The 18,160-nt window shown below is 42.3% G+C and overlaps 1 protein-coding gene across 5 annotated transcripts in view; it reads right to left on the reverse strand.

Moving 5' to 3' along the window:
- The window catches only part of DIP2A (disco interacting protein 2 homolog A), a 133,434-nt gene that overhangs the window by 63,727 nt on the left and 51,547 nt on the right, over positions 1–18,160 (reverse strand). For all 5 annotated transcript variants that reach the window (XM_066369955.1, XM_066369954.1, XM_066369953.1 and 2 more), the window contains exons 2-5: positions 15,741–15,812; positions 8,762–8,881; positions 3,276–3,395; positions 1,658–1,867 (exon numbers count right to left, since the gene is read on the reverse strand). In XM_066369955.1, coding sequence (XP_066226052.1) covers positions 1,658–1,867; positions 3,276–3,395; positions 8,762–8,881; positions 15,741–15,812 — 522 coding nt within the window. The remainder of the gene's footprint in view (positions 1–1,657; positions 1,868–3,275; positions 3,396–8,761; positions 8,882–15,740; positions 15,813–18,160) is intronic.

Here is an 18,160-nt window from a genome sequence, read left to right on the forward strand (position 1 = left end):
CCTCACTCATTTGAGGAATCCAAGGAATAATGAGAACTGAGGAACGGAATTGAGACAGAGGAGGGATCAAAGGGACCAGAAGAAAAGAGGACAGAGGGAAAGGGGATGATAGGATAGGATAAACCTGAAGGGAAGGGGGGAGGGCGCTGTAGGGAGGGGGGAAAGGGAGATGTTGAGGGGAATAGGGGGGAGGGGGGAGGCATTTGGGGTAACCCTAGAATCTATGTAAACACAATTAAATAAATAAATAAATAAATAAATAAAATAAAACTCTTCACTCTTTTTGAGGCCCTGAATCCCCACATCTGCTGTCTTAGAAAATGAGAATTTACTCCCTCCTTAAGTAAATCAAGATCATTGGACAAGAACTCTTCCATCTTCCCTCCCCAACATATTAAAACATTTCCCCTCATCCTTACTGACAACTTTTATCTTGAAGGGGACAGTTCTTTCCTAAGGCGAACAACTGTGTCCTTGCTCATGACCTGTCCCTCTCCTCTAACACCACAACCTATAAATTATCCCTTCACCTCTAGTCCCCTCTCTCTCCATTGGTTCCTTTCTTTTGTCCTAAAATAGAATAAAAATTCCTGCATCCTATAAATGAACAAGCAACCAAAATAAAATCTTCTCCAGGACTATACTTTCTTATTCCAAGGGTCACACTTGTGGGCACCACATGCCACAGCTAACAATGCTACTATTTGTGTTTAAAAAATGTGATGTTGGCCCTGGCCGGTTGGCTCAGCGGTAGAGCATCGGCCTGGCATGCGGGGGACCCGGGTTCGATTCCCGGCCAGGGCACATAGGAGAAGTGCCCATTTGCTTCTCCACCCCCCACCCCCTCCTTCCTCTCTGTCTCTCTCTTCCCCTCCCTCAGCCAAGGCTCCATTGGAGCAAAGATGGCCCGGGCGCTGGGGATGGCTCCTTGGCCTCTGCCCCAGGTGCTAGAGTGGCTCTGGTCGCAGCAAAGCGACGCCCCGGAGGGGCAGAGCATCGCCCCCTGGTGGGCAGAGCGTCGCCCCTGGTGGGCGTGCCGGGTGGATCCCGGTCGGGCGCATGCGGGAGTCTGTCTGACTGTCTCTCCCCATTTCCAGCTTCAGAAAAAGAAAAAGAAAAAAAAAAAAAGTGATCTTAAATAACGAAAGGTGTGAAAATTTTGCCTAAGATTAATGCAATTTAAAGACTGGATGATTGGGAAAAGTTCTATGCATCTTTATGACCTACCTTAGATTGACATTCCTATTCAGGTTGAAGGGGTGTTTAAACTGGACCTCCCAAGCACAGGGACAATTGATGGACCCACAACTTTGTACACAAGCAAAGAGCAAAGGCAGAGACACTGTCATGGCTACAGGCCAAGGGAGATCATCAGGAGCAACCATAGTCACATCTAACTGATCATCCAGCCTGCACCTGACACCTGTGCCAGCCCACCCTCCAGAGCAGGAGGAGGCACACTTCAAGAGATATTATATACTTCTCTGGGTCCACAGTGAAGGCTCACATGCCACAGCAGCTGAGATTACCAAACCACAGAAACATCAGAACTACTTTTGTTATCAAAAAGCCATTTTCCAGATAAAAAAGAAAAGGTAGGTCTTGATGGATGCAAAGGCACCCCTGTCCTAGGGGGGCCACAGCAGCTGTTACTGACCTATGTGGGCGTGGGCCACGGGGCCTGCGAGCGCAGCAGCAGGTCTCCCTCCCGGGTGAGATGAGGTGGAAGATGCAGAGGATGAGGTGGAGGAGCCCTGAATGACCCGGTCGAGCCAGGGCTCGACGCTGGAATGGCTCTGGAGCGGAGTGGAGGTGAGTCGCCCAGGTCGCTGTAAAGAGCCCTCATCTTCTGAGGCAGACGACGTGTCTGTGGTTAAAATAACGATGACAGGCATGATGTAGGGATGTGTCATCTAGGAGGGCGGGTTCCCATACTGGCACCTAGGCCTCCCAGCCTGCACTGCACTGCTCTATATACTTGCACAGCGGTACCCACACTGGCCAAGGGGTCATCTGAAAAGTCGCCCTCCATTTAGAAGGGCCTGCATCAACCAACTGTAAGATCAAAAGGACCCTACCCAGGAAAAATGGTTTCATGACCCCAGCTTCCCCCAGAGGACTTAATCTTGGGGCACCACATACTGGGAGTAAAAACATGCCCAACTCCTAAATGGCTTTAACACCTTCCTTGGTGGGGTCTCAAATATCAAAGGAGACTCCAAATGTCAAATGCTCTGTGAGCATCCAGTGCTTCTATGAAACATCCATTCTGAACTCCACACCTCTTTTACATGGTTAGATACCCACAGGGAAGGTTGAGCTCACTTCCTGAGGAAGCATGGGAGCTGTGGGGGCTGCAGTCCATGCACCCCCAGGCCTCACCCTATTCACGTGCATCCTCTTAGGGGAAGCAGGAATGAGCTCTGGAAAGAATTGCTTCCCTCAAACAACTGCTTCAATGAAATTAACCATGAATAAGGTTCTAACAAGTCTACATGATTGTGCATTTTATTATAAGTTTCACAATTATTTTAAAGTTCTTCAAATATTGGGTAGTATCAAGAATAATTTGACAGCTATTTCTAACATTTTTTTCAACAGTATAAACTTTTTTCCTTTTTAGCAATGAAGCATTGCCAGAACCACTAAATTATCTTATGAACCTGGTGTTTGGCTTTTAGTCACTAGTTTCATGACTTATATAACAAGATAGGCAACAGAAGTGCATGGATATGAAGTGATTAAACTGACACTGTGGTATAATTTAATAGGAAGCTTAAAACATCATTGACAAAGATAAACTCTATTTAAAGATTACATTTATAATAGTAATAACAACAAAACAACAAAGTAAAATTTAAAAACCTTCTAGATAGCCTTCTACTCTCCCATTTAAGGCGTGGTAACAACACAGTAAATAAGCGAATAATTTAAATATTCTTAATCCAGGTAACACCTATAATTAATTCTACTAACTCATTTTAGGTTCTTTTCTTCTTTCAAAGACATAAATAGCATCTTAATTAAAAAAAAAAAAAAACACCTAAAATCTACACAAAAAAGTCCTGCAAAAAGCAATTATCTGTTTGGGTAAAAGCTGTACAACACAAATTTTAAGATAAGGAATAATGCACATATAAAAACATTTTTAATCTCAATTTTTCCAACTCCTTACTATAGGGCAGAAGGCTATTCCAACTCCATGGGAAATGAAGTTATGACACACAGCATGTGAAACACCTGTGGGCCATCCCTGACCCGTTTCTGTCAGGTACCTGGTGGGGTGAAGGTCTCCACAGATGAGTGCACGAGCACAGACCGTCTTTTCGAAGGCAGAGGCACTTTCCTCTCTTTGTATTTGGCCAAAACTGCTTGCACGGCTTCAGTGTGAACATCTACATAGAAACAACAGTAAAAAACACTTTTTATAATATCGGTTATGAAATAACAAAATTAATTTTCATGGTTTTCACTGAGTGTAAAAGGAACACAAGCTCAGCCTGTGCCTACTCCTGGGTCTCACATGTTGGTGGTCCTATATTTTCTTTATATAGAATATTCCTTTGTTTGTAGATTTTACTTTGAAATCATGTAAATATTTTCACAGTTAAAAATAAAAATTAAAAATAAATCCCTCCAATTGAAAATAAGATGAAACAAATTAACTTAAATGTGTCTCCAGTAGTTGGTATAAACTACTACAAATGACTTGAACTTGCTCCTCTAGAGAAACCTACTAAAAACAAAAGGGAGTGCATAATAAGCCTGACCAGTGGTGGCATAGTGGATAAAGCACTGACCTGGGATGCTGAAGATTCCCCCCCCCCTCAAAACCCAAAGTTGCCAGCTTGAGCATGGGAACATCGACATGATCCTATGGTAGTTGGCTTTTTTTTTTCATGCTCACTGACCCTCGGGAGTAAGTTGTTGTTTTTTTCCAAAAAATAAAATTAGCACCAGTTACAGTTTTATTAACTTAAAATCATGTTTGTTTGATAACCAATTTATGGAAACAAGAAGAGCATACATTTGCCTTTTTTTAATGTTGCCTTACACATTTTTAAAATAAATTGATTGTACTCTGGATAGTCAGGAGGCATGAGGACATATATGAATGTTCATACTACTCAAAGGGTTAAGCCCAAACATCACTGGATTGGAGCCTAAGGACACTGGCTTGGCTGGAGCCCCCAGTCAAGGCACGTATAAGAAGCAATCAATAAAAATAAAGTGACACAACTACAAGTTGATGTTTCTCATCTCTCTCCCTTCCTGTCTGTCTGTCTCGCTGTAGAAAAAAGGTGCAAGGAGAAGAAGTGCATGAGATAACATATGTACATTTAAATTTTTTCTCCAACAAGATGTTTTTAAAACCTTACAGTGAAATGGCTGATAAAGTGCTAATCAAAAAAGACAAAAAATTCACACCTGGACATATTAAAATAAAACTTACAAGCATCAAAGGCAACAAGATAATTCTAACAGCTTCCAGAAAGAGAACAAGAGAGTAAACCACCATGAAGGATTAAGAAATAGAGGGACATTACTCAATAGTAACCACCAGGTACAAGAAGGCAACACAGTACCAAAGAAAAAGTTTTGAACCTACAATTTTATATCCAGCCAAATTATCATTTAAATGCAAGGATCTAATAAAAAATATTCCCAGACATAAAAGTGAAACACTTGTGGAAGGTGCTTCTGGTAGAGACAAGTCCAAGTCCAGGAGTCCCTACAGCAGATACAGCAGTAACTATGAGCACATCCTTTCAACTTGATTAGTGTCTTAGAAATAAGTAAAAATATATAAAACAACCCCAAACTAAAAATCTATACAATATTGACACAATAGAGGTACAAATCAACAGATCGAAAAAACTCAACAAAGCACAAGAAACAAAGAAACCTATACCATGGCATATCATAATCAAATCACTAAAGACCAGTGATAAAGACAAAAATCTTAAAAGTAGCATTATATACATGGGAATAATAAAAAGGAACAAACTTGGAGGACTAACACTACTGATTTCAACAATTATTACTAAGCTACAATTATTGAGAGCATAGTAAAAACAAGAGTCTAGAAACAGGGACAGAAATACATGTGTGACTGCTTTTAGACAAAAAAGGAGACAGTGTATGTTCCTCAAACTGGATATCCACATGCAAAAAGTAAGCTGTGATCTGTACCTCAAACTCATATGAAAGTTAACTAAAAATGGATCATAGTAAAACCTTAAAACTATAAAACTTCCAGAAGAAAACATAGGTGAGAATATTTATAACCTTAAGTTAGCAAAAGATTTCTTAGATACAAGAACAAAATCACTATCCACTTAAAACAATGGATAAATTGGACTTCATTAAAATTAAAATGTGTGCTCTTCAAGTCATTTTAAAAGACTGTAAATACAAGAGAAAGTCTAGGAGAAAACATTAGCAAATCAAATTTAAGATAAAGATCTCATATTCAGAAAAAATTAGAACTAGAATAAAGCTGAAAATGGTATTCAGTGAAGTCCTGAGGGTGGTGTCTTGGGATTCAGAGGCTTCAGGTGATTTTTACATTGTCCTTAAACTTGCTGTAATATTTTTTTATTTTAGTGAGAGACAAAGGAAGAGAGAGAGAGAGAGAGACAGGAACATAGATCTGCTCCTGTATGTGCCCTGACCAGGGATCAAACTGGCAACCTCTGTGCTTCGGGATGGTACTCTAAGCCATCTGGCCAGGGCCTTGGTGTAATATTTTATATGTATTATTTATATTATCAGAAAATAAACAATTACCAGTGTGACAAAGTTTTTATAAATATATATTAAGTTGGTAAGAAATTATCTAATTAAAAAATTTCTCAAATTACTCATCACACTCCCTTGTTGACATAGCATTTAAAATCTTAATATTTTTTCTAGATTTTCTTAAAACAAAATGGCCATTTCCTTAAATTTTATTTTTAATTACAATTTACATTCAATATTATTTCATATTAGTTTCAGTGGTACAGTATATTGATTAGACAATCATGTAATTTACTAAGTGTTACCCTCAATACTTCCAGTACCTACCTAGCACCATACATAGTTATTATAGTATTACTGAGTATAATTTCTATGTTGTACTTTACATCCCCATGACTATTTGTAATTACCAATTTGTATATCTTAATCCCTTCACCTTTTTCACCCAGTTTCCTCCCCCTCAACCCCCCACCCCCGGCAACCATCATCAGCCTGTCCTCTGTGTCTATAAGCCTGTTTAAATTTTGTTTGTTCATTTATTCTGCTCTTTAGATTCCACATATAAGTGAAATCATATAGTATTTGTCTTTCTCTGACTGACTTATTTCATTTAGTATAATACTCTCTTGGTCCATTCATGCTGTCACAAATGGTAAGATTTCATTTTTTTTTTTTATGGCTGAGTAAATAGTCCACTGTATACACAAAAAAGTGAGGCAAAAGTAGGTTCACAGTTATATGTAAAACACAGGTTACTCTTGTATTATTATTTATTAATTATCATTATTTTCTACATAAACAACTTGGTTAAATTTATTACTGTTTTTTTGATGCAAATAAAAATGGGATTTTTTTTTCTTTTCCCTTTCTGATAGTTCATTATTGGTATACAAAAATGCCACCAATTTCTATTTATTTTGTATCCTGCTACTTTACTGAATTACTTTATCAATTCTAGTAGTTTCTTAGTGAAATCTCTGGGGTTCTCTATATACAGTATCATGTCATCTGCAAAAAATGAGTTTTATTTCTTCCTTTCCGATTTGAATGCCTCTTATTTCTTTTTGTCTGATTGCTGTGGCTAGGACTTCCAGTACTGTATTGAATATAAATGGTGAATGTGGACATTTCTGTCTTGTTCCTGATCTTAAAGGAAACACTTAGTTTTGACTATGAATTTATTATATATGGCCTTAAGATGTTGAGAGAGATAGAAACCAAGATAGGAAGTGGAGAGAGAGATGGAGGAGAGAAATAAGAAGTATCAACTTGCAATTGCTTCACTTTAGTTGTTCATTGATTGCTTCTCATATGTGCCTTGATGGGGGGGGTTGCTCAAGCCGTATCAGTGACCCCTTGCTCAAGCCGGCAACCTTGGGGCTCCAGCTAATGACCCCACACTCAAGCCAATGGACCCCTGCTCAAGCCAGTGACCTTGGGGTTTCTAACTGGGGTCCTCAGCATCCCAGGCTGATGCTCTATCTACTGCACCACCACCGGTAGGCTATATATATGGCCTTTATTATATTGAGGTATGTCCCTTCTAGTCCCACTTTGCTGAAAGTTTTTATTATAAATGGGTGCTGGATTTTGTCAAATGTTTTTCTGCATGTATTGATATGGTCATATGATTTTACCTTTAAAATGCCTATTTCTTGGCCTTGGCCGGTTGGCTCAGTGGTAGAGCATCGGCCTGGCGTGCAGAAGTCCCGGGTTCGATTCCCGGCCAGGGCACACAGGAGAAGCGCCCATTTGCTTCTCCACCCCACCCCCTCTCCTTCCTCTCTGTCTCTCTCTTCCCCTCCCGCAGCCAAGGCTCCATTGGAGCAAAGATGGCCCGGGCGCTGGGGATGGCTCCTTGGCCTCTGCCCCAGGCGCTAGAGTGGCTCTGGTCGCAACAGAGTGACGCCCCGGAGGGGCAGAGCATCGTCCCCTGGTGGGCAGAGCATTGCCCCTGGTGGGCGTGCCGGGTTGATCCCGGTCGGGCGCATGCGGGAGTCTGTCTGACTGTCTCTCCCCATTTCCAGCTTCAGAAAAATACAAAAACAAACAAACAAACAAATAAAATGCCTATTTCTTTTTTTCTTTTTTCAGCGAGAGAGACAGATAGGAAGGGAGAGAGATGAGAAGCACCAACTCATAGTTGTTTCACATTGGTTGTTCATTGATTGCTTTTCATACTGCCTTGACTGAGGGACTACAGCCAAGGCAGCAACCCCTTGCTCAAGCCAGCAACCTTGGGCTCAAGCCAGCATCCATGGGATCATGCCTATGATCCCAGACTTAAGCCGGCAACCCTGCACTCAAGCAGCTGGATGAGCCCATGTTCAAGCAGGTGACCTCGGGGTTTCAAACTTGGGTCCTCAGCATCCCACGTCAATGCTCTATCTACCACCAGTCAGGCTAAAATGTCAATTTCTTTGTCTCTGCTGAAAGTTTTCTTTATTAAAAAAAGATTTATTAAAAGAGCTTAAATATAAAGAAAATATACAATCACACACTGTGAAAATGTTAAAATATGTGAAACAGAGTACTCAAGAGTTACTGATACTTAATCTATAATTGAAGACACTAATTTTTTAAATAGGTGGTCTGATAATAAAATATCAGAAAAAAATTTAAATATTCCTAAAAGCACTGACAAAGTGCAGTTATTTAATTAGAAGACTCTCCAAAATTAGAAAAGAAAAAATACAGCAGGTAAAGCTGCTCCATGTGTACAAACACTATGAATACTAATCCCAAAGCTCTAAAAAGAAAAATGGACCAAACATTTGAAGAAATTTTTTGAATGGTTAAGCTTTATAAGAATCCCCCAAGAAGTGAGCACTTATACTACTGTCTATACTAAAACATACCATGGTTATGTGAAGGTTAAATTTTTCTTGAAAAATAAAATGATGTGGTAAATTACCATTCAAGTGAAAATATTTTCTTCACAGCAGACATTTTTAGCAAGCAAAAAATAACCCAAAGACTTAGAGTCCAAGAGCGGAGGCCTGCCATCCCTGGTCCCTACCTGACCGGAAGCGCTCGTCCCGCGAGTTGGCGGGCCGCGGCTTCTGCTGTTTGGGCACTGCAGCTGAGGTTTGTGAGGGCCCAGGGGTCCTAGGCTCGGCTTGGAGGGATGGGTCCACTCCTGAAACACAATTTTATAGGTATGTGTTATGTCAACCATTTGTGTTTTTTAAAAAAAAAACAAACAAAAAAAAAACATTTTAAACAGCACGCACTGTACCAAAAATAACGATCTGAGCATACACATCCTATGCTGGCCCTCCCACCCCAAAAAGGCCAAGGGAAGCCGTGAATGTCCTTCCAGGTCTCTCCCCACAGCACCCAGTTTTGTTGTCACTGTTTACAAGAAAGGTGACCATCACACAGCCCAATCCTGAGTCCTGTAAGCACCACACATGCAACTGTTCAGTCAGGCTCTCTAGAGAAGGTCCTTTGAAAGTGTATTTCTGCACCATAAACATTTCCTGAGTCTGAAATGACCCAAGTCACTTTTCCTGGCACTATCCATAGTGTCAGCACCCTCAGTGAGACACAGCCCACTAAGCAACCATGAAGGTGTCATCAGTTGCCCTTATACACAGGCAGAAAAAAAGTGAACTGGTAGAGAAAGAAAAGAGAGCACAGATGATAACAACAGCAGACCACAATGCTCAGACTCAGACCCAACTACCGTGCGTGGCCTGTGACTCCTGCTCACCATCTCCACACCAAACATGCTGACAGCTCTCCACACTCATGGCCAGGCCCACGGCTCTCATGTCCATCACCCGTGACCACATAGGCCCTGAGGACACAGTGTGGTGAGTAAAGGAATGGGGTACAAATGTGTAGAATCATTAAACAAAACCACTGGTGCCGTCCAAGTCCTCATTTGCTGATATTTGAGAACAGCACAAAGTAAAACCTTCAGTTGTACATCATCAGATAATCAGTTTAATTTAGCCTTTGCTTCAAAACGTCTCATAAAAATGGCCAGCAGGACTCCAGCCCCACTGGCTCCTCCAGCCCTTATTGCTCCTGGAAAAAAGGCAGTGTACCCTGCCTTGGACCCTGGTAATCAGTGACTGCCTGAGAGACAGTGTAGCAGAGTGATGCTGTATGACTTCTGAGGCTGGTCACAAAAGGTGGCACAGCTCCAACCTGTTTCAATGTTTCCTCTCGGTGACAACACACTGAAAAGACACATGAGAGGACAGAGGGGGACAAAAGCAGCACAGGAGCCCTGTGCTTGGCTACCTGAGTCTCCCAGCACTGACACCACAGCTTTGACTGAGGAGCCCCCAGGACACTGGCTCTGTGGACAGGGTACAACTGCCCTCCAGACCAGCCAAAACTGCAGATTTGTGAGAGAAAGAGACTGTCCCTGTTGTTTCAAGGCCTATAGTTTAGAGTCATCAGTTATTATCACTAGAGAATGGAAACTTCTCCGGAAATCAAAGTTCATCTCTTTAGAATATGACCATCCATGTATACATATATACATACATACACATGTATATTCATAGCAATTCTGATCAGTACTGCTACTGGCTTTGTTTATTGTGAATGAATAAAATTACATTCATAACGGAGCTGAAAACACACAGAGCCTTATGCACCATGGATTGTGAAGAGGTGTGTTGCAAACTGATGTACATATAAATGGACATCCCTGTGCTTAAACACTCCAAAATACGGGTACTCCAATTCTTACCTTTCTTTATCAACTATGTAAAGGTTCCTAAATAGCACAGTTTGGCATGTTTTTAACTTATCCTGCTGATATTTCTTTGTGTTTCCTTCCCCACATGTTTATGGGTTTCATCCCTGCTGACACATGTAGGTCTTCAGCTTTCCCTGAATGAATTCTGTTGGTTGGTGGTCGAATTACTGGCAGTTGAAGGATACAATACATACTCTTGTGCACAGGCAAACACAAGTACAAACATTCAAAGTTTCTCAAGGGCACCTATGTACCTGAAGGAGAATTTTTGGTCAACTCTGACCTTCAACTTTACCAGAAAAACTAGCGGTCCATGCCCCCACCATCCTAATCTTATCTAACAATCTGAGGTAGGACAGGCTTTAATCTGCATTTCTCTGATTACTGCCTTTTGTTTGCTTGCTGGCCATTAGGGTTTCCTCTTCTGAAATGCTAACGCAAGTTCTCAGCCCATTTTTTCTACTTGGCCTTTTTTATTTTAATCATGTTCTAGCTATTTGAGTTTAAATTAATTAAAATTAAATTAAAAATTCATTCTCCCACTGCTAGCCATATTTCAATGCTTAAAGCTCTAGTGGCTAGTATATAAGTATACTGGACACTGTAGCCTCAGAGCATTTCCATTATCCCAGTAAGTTCTATTGGACAATACTGCTTTTAGTTTAGTTATTTGTGGGACAATTCTCTTCTCCTGTTCATGGCTTGTCTGTAATCTCGTCATGATGACTTCCAATAAAATAAAATTCTTAGTTACTATTTTTTTGTGTGTGTGAGAGAGACAGTGAAAGAGACAGAGAGAGGGACAGATAGGGACAGACAGACAGGAAGGGAGAGAGATGAAAAGCATCAATTCTTTGTTGCAGCTCCTTAGTTGTTCATTGACTGCTTTCTTATATGTGCCTTGACCTGGGGGGGGGGGGCTACAGCAGAGCGAGTGACCCTTTGCTCAAGTCAGTGACCTTAGGCTCAAGCCAGCGACCTTTGGTCTCAAGCCAGCAACCATGGGGTCATGTCTATGATGCAACGCTCAAGCCAGTGACCCCACGCTCAAGCCGGATGAGCCCACACTCAAGCTGGTGACCTCAGGGTTTCAAACCTGGGCCCTCTGAATTCCAGTCCAACACTCTATCCACTGTGCCACTGCTTGATCAGGCTGAAATTCTTCATTTTAATGGAGTCTAATTCACTAATCTCTTCCTTTATGAGTGCTGCATTTAGGTGCCTTTAGTAACAAGAAATTCTGCCTGTCTCAAGATGGTGACAATTTCCTATATGACCTTCTCAAGGTGCTATAGCAGGCGTCCCCAAACTTTTTACACAGGGGGCCAGTTCACTGTCCCTCAGACCGTTGGAGGGCCACCACAGACAGTGCTCCTCTCACTGACCACCAATGAAAGAGGTGCCCCTTCCGGAAGTGCGGCGGGGAGCCAGATAAATGGCCTCAGGGGGCTGCATGCGGCCCACAGGCTGTAATTTGGGGATACCTGTGTATTTGCCTTTCGCATTTAGGTCTATCATACACTGGAACTGATTTGTGTCCAGTGTTGTACAGCTTACATGTGGGTAAGAAACTGGGCCGGCACCATGACCTGCATTGCTGTCACTACCATAAGCCAGGTCTCCACCATGTGCACATCTGTGCCTGGGCTCCATGTTCTGTTCTGCTCAACTAGCTGACTACCTGTTGGGCAGATAAAATGTATTATGCTCACTTTGTTAAAGTGGCAGTTTGTGCAGAGTTTGTATCTGGGATAAGGAAGGAGATGGGGAACTGAGGAGAATAAGGCTGGTGAGCTAGAAACCTTTGATTCTAGGAAACTCGGATAAGTCAGTGGCTTTGTGAGCACTGAATGTGAGTGGGTTTTGGAGCCCAGTGTGTAGTTTTTTACTTGCCCACCGGGTGCAAGCTAGGATTAAAGAAGATGGCTCATCAGTTTTTGGCTCCGCTGTTTCTTTACCGACTGTCCGAATCCAATGTGAACCTGCATGGGCCAGGCTGCTATGTTGGTAGCCATGGCTTCTGGCTTTACATTTGGCGTAGTCTGTGGCAGGATTCGATACAGATCGGCAAGGAGCCTTTGAGTGGTGGAGTAGAGGACTGGCTAGTGTTAGGGTTCCCCATGGCTGTCCTTTTGGGGAATGTAGGCTGGCTGACTTTTACAGCCATGTGTGAGGAAACTGAGAGCTCTGTGGAAGAGGCTGCCCGGGACCTGCAAACTGAGCGGTGGAAGGAGCTGGAGCTGGAGGAAGTGCTGGAGGAGGAGGCCGACCAGGTTTGCGAGATTCACCTGGAAATGGAGCAAACGCTGGAGGAGGATTCAGAGGTTCGTGAGTTGCAGATTGCCCTGGATGTTGCGGAGAGCCAGCAGCGGCGGGAGGCCAGGGCTGAGGCTGAGGCTGAGGCTGAGGCTGAGGCTGAAGCTGCAAGGTCTGCGGAGCAGAAGGCTGCAGCAGCCCGGGGCTCGAGACCGGCAACGGTAGCTGGTGTTTTCAGTTCATCTTTGGAGGATGAGGAGAATTGGGCTGGAGTTGCAATCCGCAGTCTCCATAAGATGAAAGCCCAGAAGCAAGGAGTTCTTATTATGCCCATGGTAGGTCTGCGATTTGGGGGCATAGGGGTGGACGCTGTCATGCTCTCTGGAGCAGAGATGGAAATGCTGACTGCCATTGCCACGTGCCCCTCTTTGGGACAGTGTAAGACCTGCCAGGACGGCAGGGATGAGGGGGGTGGCTGATGCCCCATATGCATGGACTGATTTCCTGGACTACGACCAGAGTGGGCATTGGATCCTTTGTTGGATGGATTTACGGATTACGGATTTTGGACAATGTAAAATACCCTGATGGGGGTGGGGGGTGGCTTTGCTGGAAGCACTCCCCTGCCCCGGGAAGCTTTTCCCATGGCTAGAAAGAAGGCCGAGGACATTTTGCGCTTTGGGCAAAGTGCTCAAGAGACTGGTGAAGTGTACCTTTGTAATTGTTGAAACTGTATGATTTTTGCTGTTGTAATTTGTGTAATATTCTAATTTCCTTGCACAGGGATGCCGGTGGTATAGATTGTGGGTAGTAAAGTGAGCATAGGGGTGGATTGTTGGGCAGATAAAATGTATTATGCTCACTTTGTTAAAGTGGCGCTGCCCATGTGGAGGCCGTTGCCCAGGTGATATTAATGTGTGTCTCTCTGGGCAGGCAGAATCCTTGTAGCCTGGGGCTTGGTTTTGGGATTAAGCCTTTCCCACCCTTTTTGATGTGGGGCGGTACAATCCAATTATGCCTCAGAGAAGTGACTTTGTATTAGAGACTTCCCTATTTTGTATATCGGATTAAAGGTTGTGAAACTACACTATAAAATGGGGGCAGAACAAGAGTTTGCTCTCTTGGTTCCTGGGATGATTAAGATGAGAGAGCAGAGGGAGCAGAGCAGAGAGCAGAAAGAGGCTATGTGGCCAGGAGAAGCAGCCAAGATGGCGGAGTGCTGAGTGAAATGCCAGTTTGTGCAGAGTTTGTATCTGGGATAAGGAAGGAGATGGGGAACTGAGGAGAATAAGGCTGGTGAGCTAGAAACCTCTGATTCTAGGAAACTCGGATAAGTCAGTGGCTTTGTGAGCACTGAATGTGAGTGGGTTTTGGAGCCCAGTGCGAATTTTTACTTGCCCGCCGGGTGCAAGCTAGGATTAAAGAAGATGGCTCATCAGTTTTTGGCTCCACTGTTTCTTTTTTTTTTTCTTCTTCTTTTTTTTTTTAGGAAGCTGGAAATGGGGAGAGACAGTCAGACAGACTCCCGCATGCGCCCGACCGGGATCCACCCGGCATGCCCACCAGGGGGTGATGCTCTGCCCCTCCGGGGCGTCGTTCTGCCGCAACCAGAGCCAATCTAGCGCCTGGGGCAGAGGCCAAGGAGCCATCCCCAGTGCCCGGGCCATCTTTGCTCCAATGGAGCCTTGGCTGCGGGAGGGGAAGAGGGAGACAGAGAGGAAGGAGGGGGTGGGGGTGGAGAAGCAAATGGGCGCTTCTCCTATGTGCCCTGGCCAGGAATCGAACCCGGGTCCCCCGCACGCCAGGCCGACGCTCTACCGCTGAGCCAACTGGCCAGGGCCGGCTCCGCTGTTTCTTTACCGACTGTCCGAATCCAATGCGAACCTGCATGGGCCAGGCTGCTATGTTGGTAGCCGTGGCTTCTGGCTTTACACTACCCTTGTACAAAGTCATGCTGTTTACCTGATGACAGCTTGACAGTTGTTCTTCATACCCTGGTAAGGCAAATCCTCCCACCTCATTCTTCTTTTTTGAGCATATTTTGAATACCTTGGCCCTTTAAACTTGTATTTAAATTTTAGAATTAGCTTGTTAAATTAAACACACACTAAAGAAAAACACACCTCTCTTGAGCCCTGGTGGGATAGCTTGGTAGGTTAGAACATCATTCTGAAGCATAGAGGTTGCCGGTTTAATCTCCAGTCAGGACATATACAGGAACAGATCTATGTTCCTTTCCCTTTCTCTCTCCCTTCCTCTCTCTCTAAAATTAACAAAATAAACAAACAAAAAATTTGTTGAAATGATGAATGTGCTGACTCTACAGATCAATCTCAGGTGGAAAGAACTGACATCTTTAAACTATTTGCTTCAAACCTAAGTAAGAAAACGTTCCTTACTACAATCATAAAAATAATATTCTATATTCATTAAAATAAAATAAATCCTATTTGGTAATGAGATCTAACCAGAGCTGTAAATTATAATCTGTGCCTTTGGATTTTATTATTATTATTAATTTTTTTAGGTGAGAGGAGGGGAGATAGTGAAGCAGACTCCCACATGTGCCCCAACCAGGATCCACCCAGCAACCCTATCTGGGGCCGATGCTAAAGTACCAAGCTATTTTTAGCATCTGAGGCTGCCATGCTCAGACCAACCGAGCCATCCTTAGGGCCCAGGGCCATGCTCAAACTAACTGAGCCACTGGCTGTGGGAGAAGAAAAAAGGGAGAAGAGGGAGAGAAGAGGAAGAGGGAGGGGGAGACAAGCAGATGGTTGCTTCTCCTGTGTGCTCTGACCAGGGATTGAACTCAGGACATCCATATGCTGGGCTGACATTTTATGTACCAAGCCACGAGCCAGGGCCTAGATTTTGTTATTTAATATTAGACACATTATTTTCTCAGTCCTTCTCAATAGGAAATACAGGAAAAATAAGAAATGTACCAATGCTAACTTCTAAAATCAATTTTTAATCAAGTTTTATGAGACAACATAATTGCTACAAAACAACTGCTTACCTTGAATAAGTGGTATATAACGTGCAAGCAACTTTGACCTTTTCTTTTCATATCCTTTTTGAGTGATGTCACCTAAAACAACAATGGTAAATGAAAATTATATTCTAAAGTTCCAAAAATTTTAAAGATTAATTCGTAATGGAAAAAATGTAAAACTAATGTCCTTCAACTGGTGATTGGATAAACAAACTATGACATATCCACACGACAAAGTACTATTCAGCAGTAAAATGTATCAAACTATTGATATATAGACCAATTCAGATAGCTCTTATATGCATATTGCTAAGTGAAAGAAGTCAGGCTCAAAAGGCTGCATACTGAATTCTTCCATTTACATAACATTCTGGAAAAGCTAAAACTATAAAAACAGAGAAGAGACAGTGGCTGCCAAGGGATGGAAGTGAGGGAAGGGCTAACTACAAAGGGCTTGAGGGAATTCTGAGGGATAATGAAGCTGTTCTGTTTGATTATGATGATGGTCCCACAACATCCCTGTTGGATGTTCATGATATCCTAAAAGCTGTCTCAATTTTTTATTTTACTGAACCAACTGAACATAACCAGCCACACATTTTCACATGTAACCAGTTACCATATTTTCATGTATCCAACTAACTCAACACGCCAGTGAATGCAAAACTTCCACCCACACAAAGAGCAAAACAGAATCCAAAACAGAATCGAGAAACAATACGACAGCCATGGCTGTCAAATGATTTTTCAGTCAACGATGGACAAATAAGATGGTGGTCCCATAAGATAAAAATGGAGGTAAAAGATTGCTATCACCTAGTGACTTCATAACATTGTAGGGTAACACATTCCATGTTTACGGTGATGCTAGTATAAATAAACCTGTGCTAGCAGTCATATAAAAGTACAGCACATAAAACTATGCATAGTTCATAACACTTGGTAATACACAACTGTATGTTACTGGTTTATGTGTTTACTACACTATACTTTTTATCATTAAGAGTGTACAATTTCTACTTTCAAAGAAAAAGTCTGCCGTAAAAGAGTAGCTGTTAAACTGACAGCTGCCTCATTTATCTCGTGTTTACCAACTCTTAATACATGACTTTCCTTGTGTTTGATTTAATCTCATATTACTTTTGTATAGTAACAGGCTTGTAGCCCAGGAGCAATAAGCTGTACCACACAGCCTATGTGTGGTAGGGTATACCATTTAGGCATGTACAAGTGCACTCTGTGATGATCACACAATGTAAAATTGCCTAACGATACATGTCTCAGAATGGGTCCTCATAGTTAAGCAGCCCATGACTGGAATAAGCTAATAGAAAAGGAACTTTGAATCCAAGTTTTCTGATCCCAAGTTCAGTAAACACTAAAGAGACAAACAGCAGAGCCCAGCTCCCCAACTGGGGTAACCCTGACCCAATAGCCATAGAGAATCTCAGAGTGGAGCTCTCTCTTGGCTGAGCACACAGGCACCTAAAGGACTAGCCTCACAACTAGCTTCACTGGTGGTCTGAGGAACAGCAGCTATTCTTACTAGTCCTCTGAGGGTCAGCAACTTTCAACTAGTGTGCTGAAAGAATTTTTAAAACATGCAATACATGACTATTTAGTCAGGGGCACTGGCCTCTTTTCCATTAGATTTTCAAATAAAAAAGTGACATCAGCCAATACAATAGCTAACTGGTGTGAATGAATCAAAAAGTATACCAATTTCTTTTGTCAGATCAGCAAACAACATATTTTCTGGTATGCCGCAGGATTTTAATAATTTAGTTTATGTGTGCCATGAGATGAAAATGGTTGAAAATCACTGCTCTAGGTAGAGGTATGATGTGTGGCTCACATTGGCCTCCACAGCCACGAACCAAACTCACGCTGTATTATAAATGCAAAATCCCAAATACAGCTAGCCCTCTATATCCATAGGTTCCATATCCACAGATTCAACCAATAGCTGTTCAGAAAAAAAATTATGTGGTTGCTAATGTGCACTATGAGTTAGGCCTATGATAATTGCATCTGTACTAAATATATACTTTTTTACCTTGTCATTATTCCCTACCAGTGGTCGGCAACTCATTAGTCAACAGAGCCAAATATCACAGTACAATGATTGAAATTTCTTTTGAGAGCCAAATTTTTTTAACTTAAACTATATAGGTAGGTACATTCCTTATCGAGGTAGCGCCTGCACGTGGTATTTTGTGAAAAGCCACACTCAAGGGGCCAAAGAGCCACATGTGGCTTGCGAGCCGCAGTTAGCTAACCAGGGCGGCCTAAACAATAAAGCATAACAAGTACTGTTCAAAAAAATTAGGGGATATTTCAAAAATGAATATGAAGCGATAAAATATCCCTTAATTTTTGTGAGCAGTATATTTACACAGCATTTACATTGCTTTAGGTATTGAAATGATAACAAGAATATATAT

This window comes from Saccopteryx leptura, chromosome 2 (assembly GCF_036850995.1).
Source record: "Saccopteryx leptura isolate mSacLep1 chromosome 2, mSacLep1_pri_phased_curated, whole genome shotgun sequence".
Taxonomy (NCBI): Eukaryota; Metazoa; Chordata; class Mammalia; order Chiroptera; family Emballonuridae; genus Saccopteryx; species Saccopteryx leptura.